This window comes from Schistocerca gregaria, chromosome 3 (assembly GCF_023897955.1).
Source record: "Schistocerca gregaria isolate iqSchGreg1 chromosome 3, iqSchGreg1.2, whole genome shotgun sequence".
NCBI classification, from domain to species: domain Eukaryota; kingdom Metazoa; phylum Arthropoda; class Insecta; order Orthoptera; family Acrididae; genus Schistocerca; species Schistocerca gregaria.
Genome location: NC_064922.1, coordinates 922,728,314 through 922,750,376, shown reverse-complemented (window position 1 = coordinate 922,750,376; position 22,063 = coordinate 922,728,314). Strand labels below are relative to the sequence as shown.

General features: G+C 39.3%; 1 protein-coding gene across 1 annotated transcript in view; it reads left to right on the top strand.

Moving 5' to 3' along the window:
• The window catches only part of LOC126354325 (Kv channel-interacting protein 1-like), a 105,108-nt gene extending 84,106 nt beyond the window's left edge, over nucleotides 1-21,002 (top strand). The window contains exon 5 of the mRNA XM_050003886.1: nucleotides 17,835-21,002. Within this exon, the coding sequence (XP_049859843.1) occupies nucleotides 17,835-17,882 (48 nt within the window). The 3' untranslated portion in view covers nucleotides 17,883-21,002. The remainder of the gene's footprint in view (nucleotides 1-17,834) is intronic.
• The last annotated feature ends 1,061 nt before the right edge of the window (nucleotides 21,003-22,063 follow it).

The following is a 22,063-nucleotide window of genomic DNA, read 5'->3' as shown; positions in this document are numbered from 1 at the left end:
TCTAAGTCAGTCAAAAATTTTCTAATTTATCTAAATTGTTGCGTATTGTTCAGCCACGTTATTCTGTTCTATGCTAGTTTGTATTACTAATTTATATTTTTATATTCTTCCACATTATAATTAAAAATGACAAGAGAAGAATATATTTATACTATTATTAGTTTTTAATTATTTTCTTTCTTTATTTAAGTGTGAAGTTTTTTTTTTTTTTAAGAAGTTTGTTATCGAAAGTGAGGAGTCTTTCACATCGATTTTATTATAAATATTGTTTTTATAAATGTAGTAATTAAGTGAAATCTGTTCCTAACACATTTTCTAAATATCATGTACAAGTAAAATGTTTTTGTTTCTAGACACGCATTTCAACATTGTTACACTAACAAGTAAGAATTATTTCCAAGAATTGCTTTGACAAAGAAATATACATACACAAGTATTGAGATATTATCGTAACAAATTTTACAAATGCTAAAAAAATTGCTTTGACAAAGAAATATACATACACACGTATTGAGGTATTATCCTAATAAATGGTACAAATGTTAAAGAAAAGGGGAAACATCCAACAAGATAATTTTTATTCTTTGTTTTTATAAGGAGAAAATAAGTAAAATATAGTTATTCTTTTATTTTCATGAGGAGAAAATAAGTGGCGTATCTAGTTTCTTTATATACTGTTCATTTCAGAACTAATGACTTATTTTTATCGACAGTCTATTTTTTACTTAAGTCCATAGTCAATGACTGTTATTTTGTAGTTTATTAGCTATCTGGTGTGCTTAACGTATTTAGTTTTTCACACGTTTCTTTTGCACAATTCCTACATCACATAATTTGATTTCACGCATTCACCCAATCCTATGAATGTTCAAGCATGAGGTTGGCGAATGTTTTTGCACGAAGGTGATGGACTTGAGCGAGATGGACGTGGGCAAGTATTTGATGTACAGCTTCGTTCGTCGTTCCTGGTTGGCTTTGCAAGTGTGTGTTGCTGTTGTGGAGGTCCCATAATGGAAAGAAGCTGTGAGTGCAGAATCTCGTGGTTTATTGGCTTTGTATGCGTGAAAGTCATCGTTATGTGTCGCTGAATGCGGTCGTTTTTCGTTGTAATACTTCGCAGACGACTAGTTTACAATAGGATAGGGATTTGGGAAGGTATGTCGTCTATTCTTCACCCATCTTCTTTCTTGGTCTCAATCTTGCGAATCTTCAACTTCTTTTCTTCCTGCTTTTTCTCTGCTTCTTACTTGCTTCTTGGTTCTTCTCTGGGCAGGATATGGAAATATTTATTGATAACTAGTCGCTTTGAAGCTCTCCTCCTAGTAACAGTTTGATAAATTGTTTGGGAGCGTCATTTTTACTTTGTGGGAGTTCTTCTTCACTTTCGTGCATCAGCGTGCTGTTTAATAGCAGTAGTGTGACTTTTACGCATATTTATTTTTTTTTGCCAGCGGTGGCTTGCCCAAGCGGTCTTCTCGTCGGGCCGTTTTTTTGCTCGCTCCGTTCATTCGGGGCTCGGAGACCCTTCCGGCGTTCGCCGTCCCAACGCCTTCCCGCCGCGTCTCAGCAGGGGTCTGTCACTGTGCGGCTCGGTGTTCCCTCCGAGCAGGGTTCCTCCTAGCGGGCATATTTATTGCCCACTTTCTATACAAGGGCCTTTCGCTGTCATTTCCCTTCTCTCGACGCTCCTGCTATGTAGGAATCGTGTCTTGCTGATTACGTTCTTTTCTTTCCTGATACATCTCGCGTTGCAACTTGTGGGTCGTTGCATCTCTTCCTTGCTGGAGTTTTTACAATGGTTCTTACAAAAAGTTTTACTTATAATCATCTAACATATATCTACTATCTACTTGTTTTGCGCCTACTTAAAAAACTTTACAAATTTCGGCGCCCTTTCCATGTTACAATTCTAATATATTCGGAGACTTAACGTCTACTCAAGAATCCTCAAATTCGTTCTTTATTTTTGTGTAGTGTCGTGGTGTATAGCATTTTAGTATTTTATGCTGTTAGACTATCTACGCTTTATCCCTTCACCTTAATCTATGGTACTATTGGTGTTATTATTGAAACTACTTTCTTTTTCCCACCTTCCTCTCTCTTCATTCTTCTTTCTCTTGACGATCTTATCTGCAACATAATCTTGAAATATTGTGCTGATTATTTACCAGTAATAAAATTAATCTTCAAACTTGTACTGAAAGTGTTTAATACTGTCAGTCTTAGGTAAAAATACCTCTGCTTTAGCTCGTAAAATACCCTCTAATTCTCTTTTACTGTGTCCCGAAATACCTTGAACTTCTTGTAATTTTTCGTCGATTTCTTTATGGACTTCTAACATGAGTTGAGGCGATTCCCCCTTTTGTGCATACCATTCTAATTCTTCATCCTCTTTATCTCGCATCATTCTTAATTGTTTGTTTATAACTAGTATCTCTTCTAATTTTAGCTTTTGCTCAAAGAGAAGTGTGACATTCCCGAATGTTACGCTACCTTTCCCCATATCTATTATCGCTTGTCTCTCATTTAAAAAATCTGCACCTATGATCACAACTACGGTTAGTTTAGGTATAATCACGAAGTTGGCTTCGATCTTTTGACCTTGGCACGAAAGAGTTAACCTTGTCTCTCTCGTAACTTCCGCAGCATTGTTTCTAATAGGACCTCTTACTTTAATCTTACGTGTTTTCAGAACTGGCAATTCCTCATTGGCATTACACTGCATGAATAAATTTTCTGAGATCGCAGTCAGTTCACTTCCGCTATCAATTACAATATTGACTGGGATATTCTTTACCATGGCCTTCACAATTGGTTGAATTTGAAAGGGTTGGTTCTGTTCTTCTTCCTCTTGCATCAACGAATCCTCCACTGAATCATACATGAGTCTTTTTAGGAATTTCCCTTGTGAATTCGAACTTTCTGTAGGATAAGCTTCGACTGCTACTTCTCTCTCTTTTTTTCCTCTTCTCTATTTCTTCCTTCATTTACGCTATCTTCTAAATCCTCTACTTTTTCCTCATCCTCGTCTATCTTCTCCTTCTCCGTCGCTACTTCCACATAATCGCATCTAAATGCACTAATTATCGCTTCATAACTTCCTTCATTATATTCGTTGGGTTGTGTGCCCACTCGTAACTTATTTTCAACTTCTGTCGACTGCGCATTATCCTCACTGAATTCGCTTTCCCTGGTTTCCATCTCAAATAGCTCTGCAATACTCATTACTTCGTCCTTTCCTCCTACATTCGTTGTGCCTGCCTCTGGTAATTCGTCTTCCTCGTCAGTATTCTCCCAATTAATTTCGTCCCAACACGATATTCTTATTTTCCTGTCTTCGTTCTCATCTGGTCCCTGCGGATTTATTTCTTCCTTCTTCTCTTCTCGTGATAAGATTTTTACTTCTCTGTTCAAGGTGCTGCAATTGTCCTGGGTCGATGCGTCATTCTCTTTGGCATGGGCGCTTAGCTGTCAACTCGAACGTTTATTGGGGTTTGGTGGTCTTATCTCCACCTCTTCTATCTGCATTCGCTTTTCTTTTTCAGTTTGTTGATAGTGGTTTCTTTGTTGATAATTTGTCGGTCTATTGGTTCTCCAGTATCCGTTCTGGTTGTTGTTATTCTCTCTGTAACAGTTGTTGCCGTTCCTGGGTGAATGATTTCTCTTCTAAATCCATAACCTGTTCTTTGTTGAAATCTATTGTCGTTTCTTGGTGCGAAGTTATCACATGGTTCGTAATTATAGTTTCTTCATACTGTGTTTTATGGAATCCACTGCTTTTTGCTTTCGTTTTCACGTGCGCTTCGTCTTTTTCTTGCATCATCTTCCGAGAATATGAACTCTAGTTCCCTTAGAATACCTTTAAATGCTTCGACGTCATTGCCTCCGCGACCTACTAATGATTCCTGGTATTTCAATGGTAGCTTCATCGCGCATAATTTAATCAACTCTCCGTCACTGTATGGTACATCTAAGCATTGATTTTTGTTTGCCATTACTTCGAAAACTTTCACGGGACTCTTCTCTCCTGAATTTTCAAAATATGGGTTCTGTAATAATCCGTACTTCACTCTGTTCTGTGCTTCGCTGGACCAATATCGTGAGAGAAACTTCTCTCTGAAATCTTCGTACGATCGGCATGTCGCTACAACATTCTGCATGGTTTCTGCGACTGTTCCTGACATGTGTGCACAGATAAAGTCTAATTTGTGTGCTAGCGTCCAGTGTTCTGGTAATCCTACTCGGAATTGATCAATAAAAGTTCGTGGTTGTAATGAGTTTCCTTCTCGAAAGTGTTGAAATTTTCTGACTGTGAGGAAATGATCGTTGTCGTACTTCGTCATAGTTCCATATGAAGTTCGCGATTCTTCGTCACTTTTGTTTCTGATCATTTCTCCCGTCGTTCTTTCCGGTTGTGGTAGATCCATTGGATATTGTCCACTGTAACTTTCGCGTACCCGCGGTGCAGGCTGTCTGATTTCACGTATGCTACTTTCCGCCTGTGATTGGAATCGCAAATGCGTAATATCTTCGTTAATTTCTTGTTTTTCCGGTGCTGTTGCAGAAACGGATGTGGTTGCAGATTCTGTGCTTGTTCGATCCTGTTCACTACGCTCTTCAATGGTTTGCAACTAACTCTCCTCTCTAACTTCTCCTTACTACAATTTACCGAAGTTAGTTTAAAAAACTATCTGGCTATGTTTTCATCTGACCAATCAGGGTCTCAATGTTAACCTTAAGCTCCGCCTACAAAAATTATGTCTATCCAATGAGAAACGTTATACTTTTCGTGGTGGGGCAATGTTTTTTTAAAGTTTGCAACGTAACAGAGACGCTAAAAAGTCTGCTAAAACCTGCAGCTAGTGTGGTCCTTTTAGCGTTATCGTAAGATCTATACTGCTCTTCTGGAGGGCTCTATCTTTTAACATGGGCTGGGGAGTGATCCTAATGTAACAGGCACGCGAAAAAGTCTCACGCTAAAACTTGCGGGTGGTAGTGGCCCTTTTTGTGTTATCGTAAGATCTATACTGCTTTTCTGGAGGGCTCTAGCTTTTAACATGGGCTCGGGGTTGTCCTTGACATACCTGAGACGTGAAAAAGCCTCACGCTAAAACGTGCGGGTTGTATAGTTGTACAGTTAGGTTCGCTGCGTGGGTGCCCAGCCCCTCCCTTTTCTAGCTTAACACGGTTCTGCTCTCGGCTTCTGTCCTCGTTTCTCCCCTCGGAACTGCGTCTGCCTCACGGTGGGAAGGTACGACATGCATTTGGGCATTCTTGTGTTAGTCTGTGGTATTCCATTTGCTCACTCGTTACTCGTATTACTTTGGTTAATTTAATGTCACGATTTATTCGGAGCTATGTGACATACTACTGGATTTGCTTATCATGTCAGGGTTTTCATGTAAGGTGTTGGATTTGCCTGACACCTTACACCTGCAACATGACAGGTAGGTGGTTCATACACCACAGCGATCCTCGCCTAAGAGCAAGGGTGCATCATGTTTGGTTGAAATCGACCCAGTGGTTCAGGAGGAGTTGTGAAACATAGAGACGTACATTGATACACTTTTATAATATGGATGGATAGATAACATAGGATCTACCTGTTCCTTGCAGTATCCAGTCTCTTCACTTTGCTTTGCTTCGACTCTGGTGATTCTTACCTGTGTCTAATGCTGAAGTTGCTAATGACTAAACTTTTTAGAACGCCATCGCCTTTCCTTTTCATCGTATTGGTGTTGGTAAGTGAAACATATTTGTAATTTTTACATGTTATCAAAACCAACCTTATCTAATTACTTTATTAAGCGTATTTCACCTTACAATTTCTTTACACTTTACTTACTTCACAAGTCAGTAGCTGATGGATATTTGCTTTGGTGATCACATAACTCATGTGGAAACATAAAACTTCAAGCATTGTAAATCCTAATTATTCTCTCTCTCTCGCTGCACCTCATTTCCACCACTATTTCTTTTATTTTTTCTTAAAAGTGAGTTTAGTTTCGCAAGTGATTTGATGGCGCTCTCCACATGATACTGTTGTGTACCAATCAGTTCATTCCAGTGTAGTTACAACACCAACCAAGCTCAATATTCTAGTGCGATGCTCGTTCAGTATACTGTATGAGTTTCTACGTCGCAATATATGCACAAAAACTCTGCTTTTCAGAACATTGCACATTTTTCACTGAGTCATATCTCCAAAAGGTACATTGCCTCTCTTTCAACCTCTTTCCTCTCCCTATCCTGTGTCTACACGGTGTCGTCACCTTATTCGGGATTCGGCAATGTTAGTGGTAGAGGATGGTCGGATGTCCTTCGTGTCGCCACCCCCACCGTCGGGGCGGAATTTATGTATCTCATCTCATCTGTCTGCAGCGAGTGTTATCCCATGTGAAACGGTGTGAGAACGTTTTCGAAATGTTTGCTAACTGAGGCAGGACGACAGGGGTACGGGTACATCTATAAAAAATAAAAATAAAAAAAACCATGCAACCTGGCCGTCGGCGCGTTCCCTGAACATAATCCTGGAAGCGACGTGCTAACATATGGGGCGTGGCTTTTTTGTTTTTTGTCGGGCATCCATCCACCTCCACAGCCTGTCTTTGCTCTCGCCTGATTATGCATTAATCTTCTCGCTTCCTTCAGCTACATCAAATTTTCCTTGAATAATTTAAATCTTCTTCTTTTAAATTAACTAAAACTTTCTTTTTTCTCTTAAAACAAAAACTTTCTGCTTCCTAAGGGTTTTCTCTAGTTTGTGCCATCTTGTAAGAGTTAAAACTATGTTCTTACGCCATTTCAAGTAACCGAAATACGTTGCATATCTACATAAATTCTAAATTTTCCATGTAACGTAATTTTTGGATGTTTTCCTTCTTAAAACGTCTAGTCGCGAACAATTGTGCCTGGTGACCTTGTGTGTGAACATGAAATTCATGAATGGCTACAAAAGGTCTTCAAGTAGCCAAAAATTGGAATCGGGTCGGTCGTCTGCAACCATAGCCCATTAAAGTCAGATTTCGCCGCACTGTCCTGAGGATTCGTTCGTCGTACATCCCACAGTATTTCACGCAGTCCGTTACCAGTGTGTTAGCACTGGCAACTACACGCAAACACTGCGGCTCCCGGTCGTAAAGTGAAAGCTGCCGGCCATTGCGTCATCGGTGGTGAGAGGTCAATACAGGGACATTTAATACCTTTTGTGGATGACGCTACAGTTGTCGTCTGATGATGTCCCATATGTGCTTGATTGAAGACGTATCTGGTGAGCGAGCAGACCTAGGCAACATGTCGACACTGTGTAGAGCACGTTGATTTACAACAGTGGTGTGTGGGCGAGCGTTATCTTGTTGGAAAACATCACCTGGAATGTTGTCCATGAACGGCAGCATTTTTTTTTTTTCATCTGTCTGCTGACTGGTTTGATGCGGCCCTCCACGAATTCCTTTCCTGTGCTAACCTCTTCATCTCAGAGTAGCACTTGCAACCTACGTCCCTAATTATTTGCTTGACGTATTCCAATCTCTGTCTTCCTCTACAGTTTTTGCCCTCTACAGCTCCCTCTAGTACCATGGAAGTTATTCCCTCATGTCTTAGCAGATGTCCTATCATCCTGTCCCTTCTCCTTATCAGTGTTTTCCACATATTCCTTCCCTCTCCGATTCTGCGTAGAACCTCCTCATTCCTTATCTTACCTGTCCACCTAATTTTCAACATTCGTCTATAGCACCATATCTCAAATGCTTCTATTCTCTTCTGTCCCGGTTTTCCCACAGTCCATGTTTCACTACCACACAATGCTGTATTCCAGACGTACATCCTCAGAAATATCTTCCTCAAATTAAGGCCGGTATTTGATATTAGTAGACTTCTCTTGGCCAAAAATGCCTTTTTTGCCATAGCGAGTCTGCTTTTGATGTCCTCCTTGCTCCGTCCGTCATTGTTTATTTTACTGCCTAGGTAGCAGAATTCCTTAACTTCACTGACTTCGTGACCATCAATCCTGATGTTAAGTTTCTCGCTGTTCTCATTTCTACTACTTCTCATTACCTTCGTCTTTCTCCGATTTACTCTCAAACCATACGGTGTACTCATTAGACTGTTCATTCCGTTCAGCAGATCATTTAATCCTTCTTCACTTTCACTCAGGATAGCAATGTCATCAGCGAATCGTATCATTGATATCCTTTCACCTTGTATTTTAATTCCACTACTGAACCTTTCTTTTATTTCCATCATTGCTTCCTCGATGTACAGATTGAAGAGTAGGGGCGAAAGGCTACAGCCTTGTCTTAAACCCTTCTTAATACGAGCACTTCGTTCTTGATCGTCCTCTCTTATTATTCCCTCTTGGTTGTTGTACATATTGTATATGACCCGCCTCTCCCTATAGCTTACCCCTACTTTTTTCAGAATCTCGAACAGCTTGCACCAATTTAAATTGTCGAACGCTTTTTCCAGGCCGACAAATCCTATGAACGTGTCTTGATTTTTCTTGAGCCTTGCTTCCATTATTAGCCGTAACGTCAGAATTGCCTCTCTCGTCCCTTACTTTTCCTAAAGCCAAACTGATCGTCACCTAGCGCATTCTCAATTTTCTTTTCCATTCTTCTGTATATTATTCTTGTAAGCAGCTTCGATGCATGAGCTGTTAAGCTGATTGTGCGACAATTTTCGCACTTGCCAGCTCTTGCTGTCTTCGAAATTGTGTGGATGATGCTTTTCCGAAAGTCAGATGGTATGTCGCCAGACTCATATATTCTACACACCAACGTGAATAGTCGTTTGGTTGCCACTTCCCCCAATGATTTTAGAAATTCTGATGGAATGTTATCTATCCATTCTGCCTTATTTGACCGTAAGTCCTCAAAGGCTCTTTTAAATTCCGATTCTAATACTGGATCCCCTATCTCTTCTAAATCGACTCCTGTTTCTTCTTCTATCACATCAGACAAATCTTCACCCTCATAGAGGCTTTCAATGTGTTCTTTCCACCTATCTGCTCTCTCCTCTGCATTTAACAGTGGAATTCCCGTTGCACTCTTAATGTTACCACCGTTGTTTTTAACGGCAGCATACCAGGTCGAATCACCAGATTGATGTACAAATTGGCAGTCAGGGTGTTTGGGATAGTCTTGAGAGTCCTGCTGTCATACAAAATAGCAACCCAGACCATAAGTCCAGGAGTACGTCCAGTGTGTCCGGCACGCAAACAAGTTGGTTGCAGGCCCTCAACTAGCCTCCTCTTGACCAAAAAAAGGGGGGTGGGGGGTTCAAAAGGCTCTGAGCACTATGGGACTTAACTTCTGAGGTAATCAGTCCCCTAGAACTTAGAACTACTTAAACCTAAGGACATCACACACATCCATGCCCGAGGCAGGATTCGAACCTGCGTCCGTAGCGGCCACGCAGTTCCAGACTGTAGCGTCTAGAACCGACCGGCCACCCCGGCCGGCCTTGAATAACACACAGTCATCACTGGCAGCGAAGCACAGTCAGCTTACATTAGAAAACACAACAGATCTCCATACCACCCCCAATGAGATCTCGCTTGATACTACCGAAGCCGCAAATGGCGGTGATTTGGTGTCAGTGGAATACCTGCTACAGAGTATCTGGCTCGGAGCTGTCTTCGAAGTAACCTATTTGTAACAAATCATTGTGTCACTGTGGCACTAAATGCTGTTCAAATTGCCGCTTCAGATGCAATACGATGCTCAAGAGGCCATATGCCGAACTCCATGTCTTCCCTCTCAGAAGTGCGACGTTGCTGTTCAGAGTCTCGAAACTGTTCACTCTCGTGACCACCGCTGCGAGCAGTCATGTACAGTGGCTACATTTCTAGCAAGGTTTTCTGTAATATCTCTAAAGGAACACCCAGTTTCTCGTAACCCTATTCCACGACAACGTTTAGTGCCGTGTTGATAATGGCGTCTTTTTCGCCTTAAAGGCGTTCTAGACTAATGTCAACTCACCACGCCGAATCATAAAGGTAACTAACGCTCACGACCGTTACACCGTGTATTTGAAGGAAACCTGATGTGCATCCTCATAGTGGCGCCACTAACACCACTCTTACGCGACTGGCGCGAAAGCTGAATGGACATCACCTTTCAGATGTAAGACACGCCTGCCAACTTTTGTTTATGTCGCACAACTCCTTCTTGATGTTGCAATTTTGTTCCACCATATGTTTCCATTAAACACTTTTCTCTGATAGGTCTACAATTTGATCCTGATCGGGTATAAAAGTTTAATACAGTCTGCCCATTTAGTTCAGCTTTGATAATGCCTCCTTTTGGGTTATCTTATGAGTTTTCTAATTCCAGTCCCAACACCTATAGCTGGAGAAGACAACTGCTGTATACATGGTATTTCTGTTGCATGTTCATCTTTCCGCAACCTACTTCCTGCAGGAAAGCAATGTGGACGTAGTTGGTTTTTAAGAAACTCTCCAGAACCCTCAGCTCCTTTTCACTTATTTTCAAATATTTAGCGTGAGTGGAGTCAGCATTCTCCTTTCGTACATAGCAAGTTTTTTTCAGTTTTTCATGTCCCTTCATATTCCACTGTTCAGTTGTCTTGTACAGATTCGTTTCCAGTAGATTCACTTTCCATTTCTCCCTTCTCGGTTTCTTGATATTCCCTTTCCGCATCGTTCTTATTTTTTCTATGTGACACCTTTAGATTTGGCTTGCCTTTCACTCTTGGTGCATTCTCAACACCTTAAGGTTTCGTAGCCTTCTGATTGCTAATACTTCCCTCTGCTGCCTTTACTTTGTGTTTCCCAGATTGATTGGTGATCGTGAACGCTATTTCCATTGTTGTTGTGGTCTTCAGTCCTGAGACTGGTTTGATGCAGCTCTCCATGCTACTCTATCCTGTGCAAGCTTCTTCATCTCCCAGAACCCACTGAAACCCACATCCTTCTGAATCTGCTTAGTGTAGTCATCTCTTGGTCTACCTCTACGATTTTTACCCTCCACGCTGCCCTCCAATACTAAATTGGTGATCCCTTGATGCCTCAGAACATGTCCTACCAACCGATCCCTTCTTCTGGTCAAGTTGTGCCACAAACTTCTCTTCTCCCCAATCCTATTCAATACTTCCTCATTAGTTATGTGATCTACCCATCTAATCTTCAGCATTCTTCTGTAGCACCACATTTCGAAAGCTTCTATTCTCTTTTTGTCTAAACTATTTTTCGTTCACGTTTCACTTCCACACGAGGCTACACTCCATACAAATACTTTCAGAAATGACTTCCTGACACTTAAATCTATACTCGATATTAATAAATTTCTCATCTTCAGAAACGCTTTCCTTGCCATTGCCAGTCTACATTTTATATCCTCTCTACTTTCGACCATCATCAGTTATTTTGCTCCCCAAATAGCGAAACTCCTTTACTACTTTAAGTGTCTCATTTCCTAATCTAATTCCCTCAGCATCACCCGACTTAATTTGACTACATTCCATTATTCTCGTTTTGCTTTTGTTGATGGTCATCTTATATCCCCCTTTCAAGACACTATCCATTCCATTCAACTGCTCTTCCAAGTCCTTTGCTGTCTCTAACAGAATTACGATGTCATCGGCGCACCGCAAAGCTTTTATTTCTTCTCCGTGGATTTTAATACCTACTCCAAATTTCTCTTTTGTTTCCTGTACTGCTTGCTCAATATACAGAATGAATAACATCGGGGATAGACTACAACCCTGTCTCACTCCCTTCCCAACCACTGCTTCCCTTTCATGTCTCATACATCTTGCTCACCATATGGTAGAGTTATGTTAGGACTGGCTCTCCCAAGGCCGTCAGTAGCTCCAATGGAATGTCGTCTACTCCGGGGGCCTTGTTTCGACTCAGGTCTTTCAGTGCTCTGTCAAACTCTTCACGCAGTATCGTATCTCCCATTTCGTCTTCATCTACATCCTCTTCCATTTCCATAATATTGTCCTCAAGTACATCACCCTTGTATAGACCCTCTATATACTCCTTCCACCTTTCTGCTTTTCCTTCTTTGCTTAGAACTGGGTTTCCATCTGAGCTCTTGATGTTCATACAAGTGGTTCTCTTATCTCCAAAGGTCTCTTTAATTTTCCTGTAGGCAGAATCTATCTTACCCCTAGTGAGATAAGCCTCTACATCCTTACATTTGTCCTCTAGCCATCCCTCCTTAGCCATTTTGCACTTCCTGTCGATCTCATTTTTGAGACGTCTGTATTCCTCCTTCATTTACTGCATTTTTATATTTTCTCCTTTATCAATTAAATTCAATATTTCTCCTGTTACCCAAGGATTTCTACTAGCCCTCGTCTTTTTACCTACTTGATCCTCTGCTACCTTCGCTACCTCATCCCTAAAAGCTACCCATTCTTCTTCAGCTGTATTTCTTTCCCCCATTCCTGTCAATTGCTCCCTTATGCTCTCCCTGAAACTCTGTACAACCTCTGGTTCTTTTAGTTTATCTATGTCCCATCTCCTTAAATTCCCACTTTTTTGCAGTTTCTTCAGTTTTAATCTACAGGTCATAACCAATAAATTGTGGTCAGGGTCCACATCTGCCCCTGGAAATGTCTTACAATTTAAAACCTGGTTCCTAAATCTCTGTCTTACGATTATATAATCTATCTGGTACCTTTTAGTATCTCCAGGCTTCTTCCATGTATACAGCCTTCTTTTATGATTCTTGAACCTATGATTAAGTTGTGCTCTGTGCAAAATTCTACCAGGCGGCTTCCTCTTTCATTTCTTAGCCCCAGTCTATATTCACCTACTATGTTTCCTCCTCTCCCTTTTACTACTACCGAATTCCAGTCACCCATGACTATTAAATTTTCATCTCCCTTCACTATCTGAATAATTTCTTTTATTTGATCATACATTTCTTCAATTTCTTCGTCATCTGCAGAGCTAGTTGGCATATAAACTTGTACTACTGTAGTAGTGTGGGCTTTGTATCTATCTTGGCCACAATAATGCGTTCACTATGCTGTTTGTAGTAACTTTCCCGCATTTCTATTTTTCTATTTATTATTAAACCTATTCCTGCATTACCCATATTTGGTTTTTTGTTTATAACAATGTAGTCACCTGACCAGCAGTCTTGTTCCTCCTGCCACCGAACTTCACTAATTCCCACTATATCTAACTTTAACCTATCCATTTCCCTTTTTAAATTCACTAACCTACCTGCCCGCTTAAGGGATTTGCCATTCCACACTCCGATCTGTAGAACGCCAGTTTTCTTGCTCCTGATAACGACATCCTCTTGAGTAGTTCCCGCCCGGAGATCAGAATGGGGGACTATTTTATCTCCGGAATATTTTACCCAAGAGGACGCCATCATCATTTAATCATACAGTAAAGCTGCATGCCCTCGGGAAAAATTACGGCCATAGTTTCCCCTTGCTTTCAGCCATTCGCAGTACCAGCACAGCAAGGCCATTTTGGTTAGTGTTACAAGGCCAGGTCAGTCAATCATCCAGACTGTTGCTCCTGCAACTAGTGAAAAGGCTGCTGCCCCTCTTCAGGAACCACACGTTTGTCTGGCCTCTCAATAGATACCCCTCCGTTGTGGTTGCACCTATGGTATGGCTATCTGTATCGCTGAGGCACGCAAACCTCCCCACCAACGGCAAGGTCCACGGTTCATGGGGGGAAGGCTATGTCCATACAATCTCTTATTTTATTTCCCTGCTTATGTGTTTCGGTCACAACTGTTGGTGTTTCACTCACCTTTTCCTGTGTCGTTACCTGGCGAGTAATTTCAAGCACCGGCAGACTTTTACTTTCCTGGGCTCAAAAAACTCGCCACATTTGATTGGCAGGATTCGGGAACAGCTGTGACAATTACCCGTCTTTGGAGCACGGAGCACGTGCTTCGCTTTTCTAGAAGCCATTTCTTGTTTTTCTGATATGGACGAGAACTGTAGGACTTTCATTTTTCATGTCTGTTTAATTGCCTCGCTGTTGAATCACAGTTTCATGGATTCTGTAGCTGTTTTCCCAGAAAGTAGTTGTGCTCTGGTGTTTCTCAGTGTCATCCTTCTGATCGTAGTCTGATTTCTTACGTAATTCATTTTTTCTTGGTCTCTTATTCCAGGATGGCGATACCTCTTCAAGTGGGGTAGGTCAGTGGATTCCATGTGGTTATTCTTCATGTTGCCCACTGCATTTCTTGATGGGGTCAGTTCTTGTGCCCCTAGCACTGTCTGCTGTTGCAAGTTATTGCTTAGAATAAGCACCCACCATGGATGGTTTTCCCAAAAACGCCTTGACTCATTACACACATTACATGTAGAAGTTTGTCGAACATCACACTGAGCATTGAAAAGTCATGGTACGCCTCCTAATATTATGTCGGACCTCCTTTTGATCAGTGTGGTACAGCAGCTCGACTTCGCATGGACTCAACAAGTTTGTGCAAGTCCCCTGCAGAAATACCGAGCCATGCCATAGGCATCGATAATTGCAAAGGTGTCGCCATACAGGATTTTGTCCATGAACGGACATCTCGATTATGTCCAGTAGATGTTCATTTGTGTCAATCGATCTGGATGGCCAGATCATTTGCTCAGATTGGCCAGAATATTCTCCAAACCAGTCATGAACAGTTGTGGCCTGGTGGCAAGGCACATTGCCTTCCATCAAAATTCCATCATTGTTTGCAAACATGAAGCCCATTAATGGCAGAAAATGTTCTCCAAGTAGCCAAACATAACAATGACCCAGTCCATTACGTGTAAACACAGCCCACACCATTATGGAGCCACCACCAGCTTGCACACTGCCTTGTTGACAACCTGGGTCCATGGCTTCATGGTGTCTGTGCCACACTTGAAACCTACCATCATCTCTTATCAACTGAAATTGGGGCTGATCACAACAGGCCACAGTTATTCCAGTCATACAGAATCCAAGCAATATGGTTACAGGAGAGGCGCTGCTGTTAGCAAAGGCTCTCTCATTGGTTGTAGGCTACCATAGCCCATTAATGCCAAATTTCGCTGCCCTGACCTAACAGATGAATTCATCGTACATCCCACATTGATTTCTGTGATCACATTGATTTCTGTGATTATTTCGTCCAGTGTTGCTTTTCTGTTAAATACTGACAACTCTACATAAACACTGCTACTCTCAGTTTTTAACTGAAGACAGTCAGCCACTGTGTTGTCCAGTGTGAGAGGTAATGCCTGAAAATTGGTATTCTCAGCACACTCTTAACACTGTGGATACCAGAATACTGAATTCCCTAATGATTTCTGAAATGGAATGCCCCTTGCATCTAGATCCAACTGCTATTCCACATTCAAAGCCTGTCAGTTCTCATCGTGTGGCCATAATCACATCACAAACATTTCCATATGAATCACCTGAGTACAAATGACAGCTTTGCCAATGCAGTTCCCTTTTATACCTTTTGTACATGATACTACTAACATCTGTTTATGCCATATGACTGTCTCATGACTTTTGTCACTTCAGTGTACGTATGTCTTGCAACTGTCTACAAGAATCTGGGATGGGATAATGAACAAAGCAAACTTTCATACAGATCTAATTGCATTATGGCACTGAATCTTGTATGTATTGGACCACTTTTAGAATTTGATACTTTTTAGCTGCCTGAATTTTGAATAAATCTGTACAAAGTTGTTGTTGTCTAGCTATCAGGGAAGATTTAGCACCCTGAAAGTTGTCAGTTCACTTTTAGTGTCACTTGTGTCTACAGTACTGACAGAAGCATCAAGATAATGGAAGTTTAATTCTACCCTGCACTTTCAGTAATATTCTGTCTCACATAATAGAATTATGCAATTTAGCAAAAACACTTTGTTTCTTATTACCCATTTCAATGAACTCAGTGTTATCACCAGAAATACTCAAATTTTTATGCAGCCAGTTATGAATTTCCAATACTGTATGTTGCATAGTTGCATATGTCTTGTAGTCTTGTCAAAGGCCATTCTCAAACAACTTTCCCTGATCTAATCCATGGGTTTGATATACAGGTACAAAGCGGACACTCCATTTCATGAATGATACATAAGGGAGAAGATCAAGAAATATTACTACTTACAGGTTCATTGGCTACACAAAGAATGTGATATACATGTACATAATTCTTGTTTACATTACTAGTTAGCTACACCACAAAGTGCCACACAGCATGGCTACACAGCTGCAGCTGCTACCCGGGTGGCTCTCCCAACACTATAATAGCTTCTCCAAACCATCTACCTAAAGATTCTAAGTTCAGCACTTTCTACATATGAGGCATGCTTTTGTCAGCAGTGCATATGATGTTGTTTTCCTTTCAATGCAAAGAGTAGAGTAGGAGGGGGTGGGGGAGAGAGGGTGGTGGAGAAAGTTTGATGACATAGAGAATACTCAACAATGACTTAGAACCATCTGCACAATTGAGCTGAATTGTGAGATACTTTTCCTTCTGACACTAGTTATCCATAACTTATGGAACTGTCATGCTGCAGTTCCTTGCCATAAACCATATGTTTTCCAAAATACCATCTTACACATGACTGATTGATTGCCTGAGCCAAGTTTCGTAGTGTGGGAGAAGAAGGTTCCATACTTAACAGGAAGTTTGATGACATAGAGAATACTCAACAATGACTTAGAACTATCTGCACAATTGAGCTGAATTGTGAGATACTTTTCCTTCTGACACTAGTTATCCATAACTTATGGAACTGTCATGCTGCAGTTCCTTGCCATAAACCATATGTTTCCCAAAATACCATCTTACACATGACTGATTGATCGCCTGAGCCAAGTTTCGTAGTGTGGGAGAAGAAAGTTCCATACTTAACAGCCTTCTATGTATTCAGATATCCGCCTCCCCCACCCCCCCTCAAAAACGACCCCTTAAGTTTCTTTGTCAATAATTCTATTTGAAAGTATCCATCTTTTCCTGACTCAATTTTCATCAAAAGATCTACGTGAAAGAAAAATTACAGTTGTTGTTGACTTTGTGTGTGTGTGTGTGTGTGTGTGTGTGTGTGTGTGTGTGTGTGTGTGTGTGTGTGTGTTTGCAAAGTTATGGTTGTTATAAAAAAGACAAAGAAACACTGCAGCGACCACACTGACATCTTCACTTCTGCTCCCTCCATTTTCACGTATTGCAGGATTATGAGCCTGAGGAAAGAAATTTACATTTGATTTGATGAAGCCCTCTCTTAACTCTATCTTATTATTTTCATGAATTCCATTCATTGGAACATCAAAATAGTACAATCAATATCTTTTTTCCGCTCTGTTCTTTGTACAAACTCGTGTTGACTAATTAGGGGTCTTTTACTAATTTTTTAGATTATTTAGGTAGACAAAGTTTCTTTTGAGAGTTTCACATGATTCATCATCCAGTTGATGAAGATCCTAAAGCCAGAATTTCCCACTCTTGTCTCGCTGACCAGCCACAGAACTGGATGAACTCCTAGCCTTATTGCTAAAAATTATGGGTGAGTGAAGACAGAAATTACCTCTCTTTTAATGGTAATTTCAACCTGCCAGTCATTATTCTATTGCTATGAAATTTTTCATGGCTGAGTTTTTGGATAAAAATTTCTCATTCAGCTTGCTGGATCAAATGCAGATACAACCCAAGCTTTCTATTATAGGCTCATAATTATCACCAGGGCTACATATGATTATTGTTTCCCAACAGATATACTGAAGATAACATCAAAACTTGGGGTTTTATGCAGATATGATGCAGCAAGTTAATAGTTAACTTCTTATCCACAGAAATTCCATACTGCATTAAAAAATCTCTGATAATATTATTTCTGCTTTGTTTCAGGATGAAAACGTTCGCAACTCATTTGCTGTCTTCGACGACCTCTGGTGAAACGTGGAACTGGCTTCTAAACTCAGAACATTTTGAAAAGTTTCAAGATTGTGCATCTTGTGACAGGAAATGTTGGTGTGAACACTGTGGAATTCTATGTGGAATTTTTTTCCCAGAACCAGTGGTTTTATATTCTGCAGTTCTTATCAGCTCTGCAGTTTGCATAAACATACCGAACAATAAACCAAGCTTCGTAGACACCCCAAGTTCACCTTGACATATCTTAAAGCTCATCCTACACAGGCATCATTTATACTAAGTAAACTGATAAATTAAACTTTAGGAGTACAGTACAGTATTTGGAAGGATTTGCTGGCTCATATCCCATCTTCTCCCAGTAATATTGCTGTTGCTACATGCTATTGCTTTGGTCAGATCATTCATGATGGCAAGTTTTGTATTTATTGTCAGAAAATGTGTACCCAACTAATGAATTTATTTGTGATCATTAATAACTGACCAAAATAAATATTCATGGCACCAGAAATTCACAATTTTTTGTATTTGGTTTTCAGATAAAATTGTTAGTCATGTAGGCAAGGTTTCTGAAAATTTAAACAAATGACAAGCTGAAGGTTTGTCAGATCCTAAGTGTCTGCAGAAATTTATTCAGGGTGTGGGGCAAGACTTTAAAATTGCTAGATATAAATTATGTAAGAATCAATGAAGCCTTAGTATATTGTCACACTGTGATAACAGGAAATCACCTGTAGAATTAAGTGAGAATTCTATACTGAATAAACACACTGTACTCCAGATTCCAGGGGGTTGGAGTAAGTACCCTCTCTTGACCCCCTCCCTCGTGGACACCTATGTTTACGTCCCTACTTAAGCACATACGGGTTTATTGTCGTAACAACCCAATGTTAAGTTATTGCTGTCAACTAACATTTACGTATCTATACAATTAAGATTATCAAACATCAAGTTCATATTTAGAGAAGAGGGGCCAAGTGTTTAGCCACTGTTTCGTAAAGTAGCCTATCTATGCCAACATACTAAGTGACAGCAAGTCCTTCCAGACCCTCACACTGAGAAGAACATAAACATGATCAATAACAAATCTATCATTGTGCAAAAATAACTCGTTCTCTTCTATTAACAGACTGATAATTACAAAGTTATCTCCATGAAACTCTTTACACATTTCACGAGTCTTTCTTTTTATATCGTCCCTGATATATGTGGGTCCAAATCAATTTTTGAAAATATGCGCATTCTTATATCTCTCTTTCCAGACATCCAAGACTCACTTTGAAATTTCAATGAAGGAAACTCACATTCAAGCAGCTAAACCCAGTGTTTTTTCCTGAATAGCTGGCCTAAGACCAGAAATGTCTATGGCAAGGAATACTGTTGCAAAAATCAAACATAATTTTGAAAAAAAAACACAGCACACTAAAACTACTTGAAGGTGCCTACAAAATGTTTTTAAGCAATCAGAATTTAGATGGACAATGTTACTTAAGCATATATGCTATTTTTTATTTTTCTGTGATTATGTACTACAACACTATTCAAAAACATTCTCGATTCTTCCAGAGAACTAAATGATATATAGCTTCTTCTGCTTGTTATTTTGAAATTACTGTCAAAACAGGCTTTTGAGACACAAATCCAGGCTCAAATTTTTTGCGTAACTAAATATGACTATAGGTACCGTGAACTGCACATAGGCCTATTTTGAAAATAAAAGGTAACTCAACAATTCTGGATGTGTACAATTTCTAACCAGTTTTTCTTAACAGACATTTTTTATATTCTTGATGTTAGCGTAATGTCATAGAAAATGTTTATGTATTCAAAAAGATAATGTTCAGCTCTATGAATACTGGCTTCATGGCAAAATTTCATACATTGGTTGATATCTACACTATGCACTGGTCATCGTACAGTATTTTGATAAGCAGCATGATGGATATTGTTTTCGGTATTCTAAACTGAACATATTCCATATTTATGGCATTATTAGTCTGGAAACTCCACTCAAGATCTATTAGAGAGAATACAGAAGAGACATGTGACTGGTAGAAAAAGTTAGTTGCATTGCTTCTTTTTCTTAATAGTTGTTCATGAGACACACTGACGGTGATATATGCTTATCTGAAGTTACTAGTATTTTTCTGATTTTAAGTGTTACCACAAGTTTTACGGCAAATTGGTCAGGTTTTGCCATGGATCAAATGCCGAAAAAGTCTTTCACGAAACAGTATTGTGGAAATTCATTGTGCCAACAACAATTGTTTCTATATTTGATGGGATATTAAGCTGCTTGTTATCATCATGTCACAAGACATGGTTTGATATAGTCTGTATGAATATAAAGGAATGACACACCTAGAAATAAAAATTTATATTGGTGTTTGGTGAACTAGTTGATGTAGAAATGAGTGTGTTTGTGAAAAATATTTCATAATTGTTAAATGTTTCACATTTATCTCTAAAAATCTTTTACCTTTTCAAACTGTATCTTTTAGCCACACCTCTATGAGTTTCCTGTATCTGTGAATATGTTACCCCAGTAATAAAAAATGGTATGTAACCATTGGAAATGGGATTGATGGGTACACACCTGAATTAAATACGACCAATGAAAATGAAATGTAATGTCATTTTAAAAATTTACTGTTGTTGGATTTTTAAAAGAAATTGAAGTTCATATACTTTTGTATCCCAGTAGTATACATAATAACCATGTCTGCAGCCTTCATATTGTTTTGAATAAATCAATAAATAAAAAAAAGATCATATATTTATATACTACCTCCTTACACCTGTGAATGGCCTTTCACCACTCTATGACACTTTAATTTTATCCATAAAATGTGACTAATACAAACTGTACCTAATGTAAATACTGTTGCCATAAATGTGTGATAATTTTGCCATCAACAGGCTTTTTACCTAAAGTACTGACTTAATGTCCATTTAAATAAACATATGTTATGATAGACTGTGTACATAAATCAAACAGTGTATCCTGATATTTGTAACAAAGTATGTGGAGTGCATATTTTGTAAAACGAGTGCTCTTGATTTGTTTTGTAAATTATTATAATTGAAATATATTTTAAAAGTATTGTATCAACACTCATTAATAAAACAAGCATTTAAACAGTAGTAATTTTATTAAGCTCATACAAAATTAGAGGAAAAGATCAGACTCAAGACTGCATTACAGGTGCTGGATGATGCAAGTAACAACATAGAGATACATCTAAAAGATTGTCTGCTAAAAGTTATGAAATTGAATGGAAGACTGTAGTTCCTTTCAAGCACAATACAACACTAAATACACGATACTAGGCTTGACCTGACACCAATTCATAAATGAGTAGAAAACTGTACTAGATTAAGAACTATTAATGGAAATCAAATTGGCAGATTATTTTCTCTATGATTTATTTAGGTTCTGTGCATTCTGTGTGCTCCTTTAACTATTAACTTTGTGCTTCCCTAATGATGTTAACATACCCAACAAATTAGACTGTCTTCAGCACCACTCTAAAAAACAAATGCTACTAGCAGAGAATAAACTTATATTAATTTTTTTTCAAGAGTTCAACACAGGCTTGCTTTGAAAAGGATCCTTATCCTGTGATGTGTTATACATCATCAAACGAAATAGTTGTTTAGAAAATCATCTTTATTCTTTGCAAATTAACTTAAAATGGGAGGACATTGTAGCAATCCTTTTCTCCATTCTGGTTTTAACTGTCTCTAGTGTTTACATAGAATGAACTATGTTGCATACAAAGCAACCACAAATTATGATGATAGTTACAAGCTGTTTTGTTAAAACATAAGCTCTGAGAACAATACAGGGTGAATAGAGGACAATGAAACAAGCAAATAATCCTAATAATCAAAAGTCCATGGTGACAAAAGTGTTGTCATCAAAAAGTTACAAATCTACTAATTGTAAACATACAATTCATTTAAACACCCCAAGTGAGGCATAAACTACAAAGTAATAAGCTTAAACAAAATCAAAAAATTGAAAATCCAGGATAAAATGTAACAATACTATAAAAAGGATAGTTCCTGCTTACTACACAGCATAGATGCTGAGTCAAAGGCTGTCACAAAATTTGCTTTTGGGGTTTCCCTCATTTCATTTTACCTTCTTACCAAATACCAATACTTCAATAACAACTCGACAAAATGGACTGATTTCATGG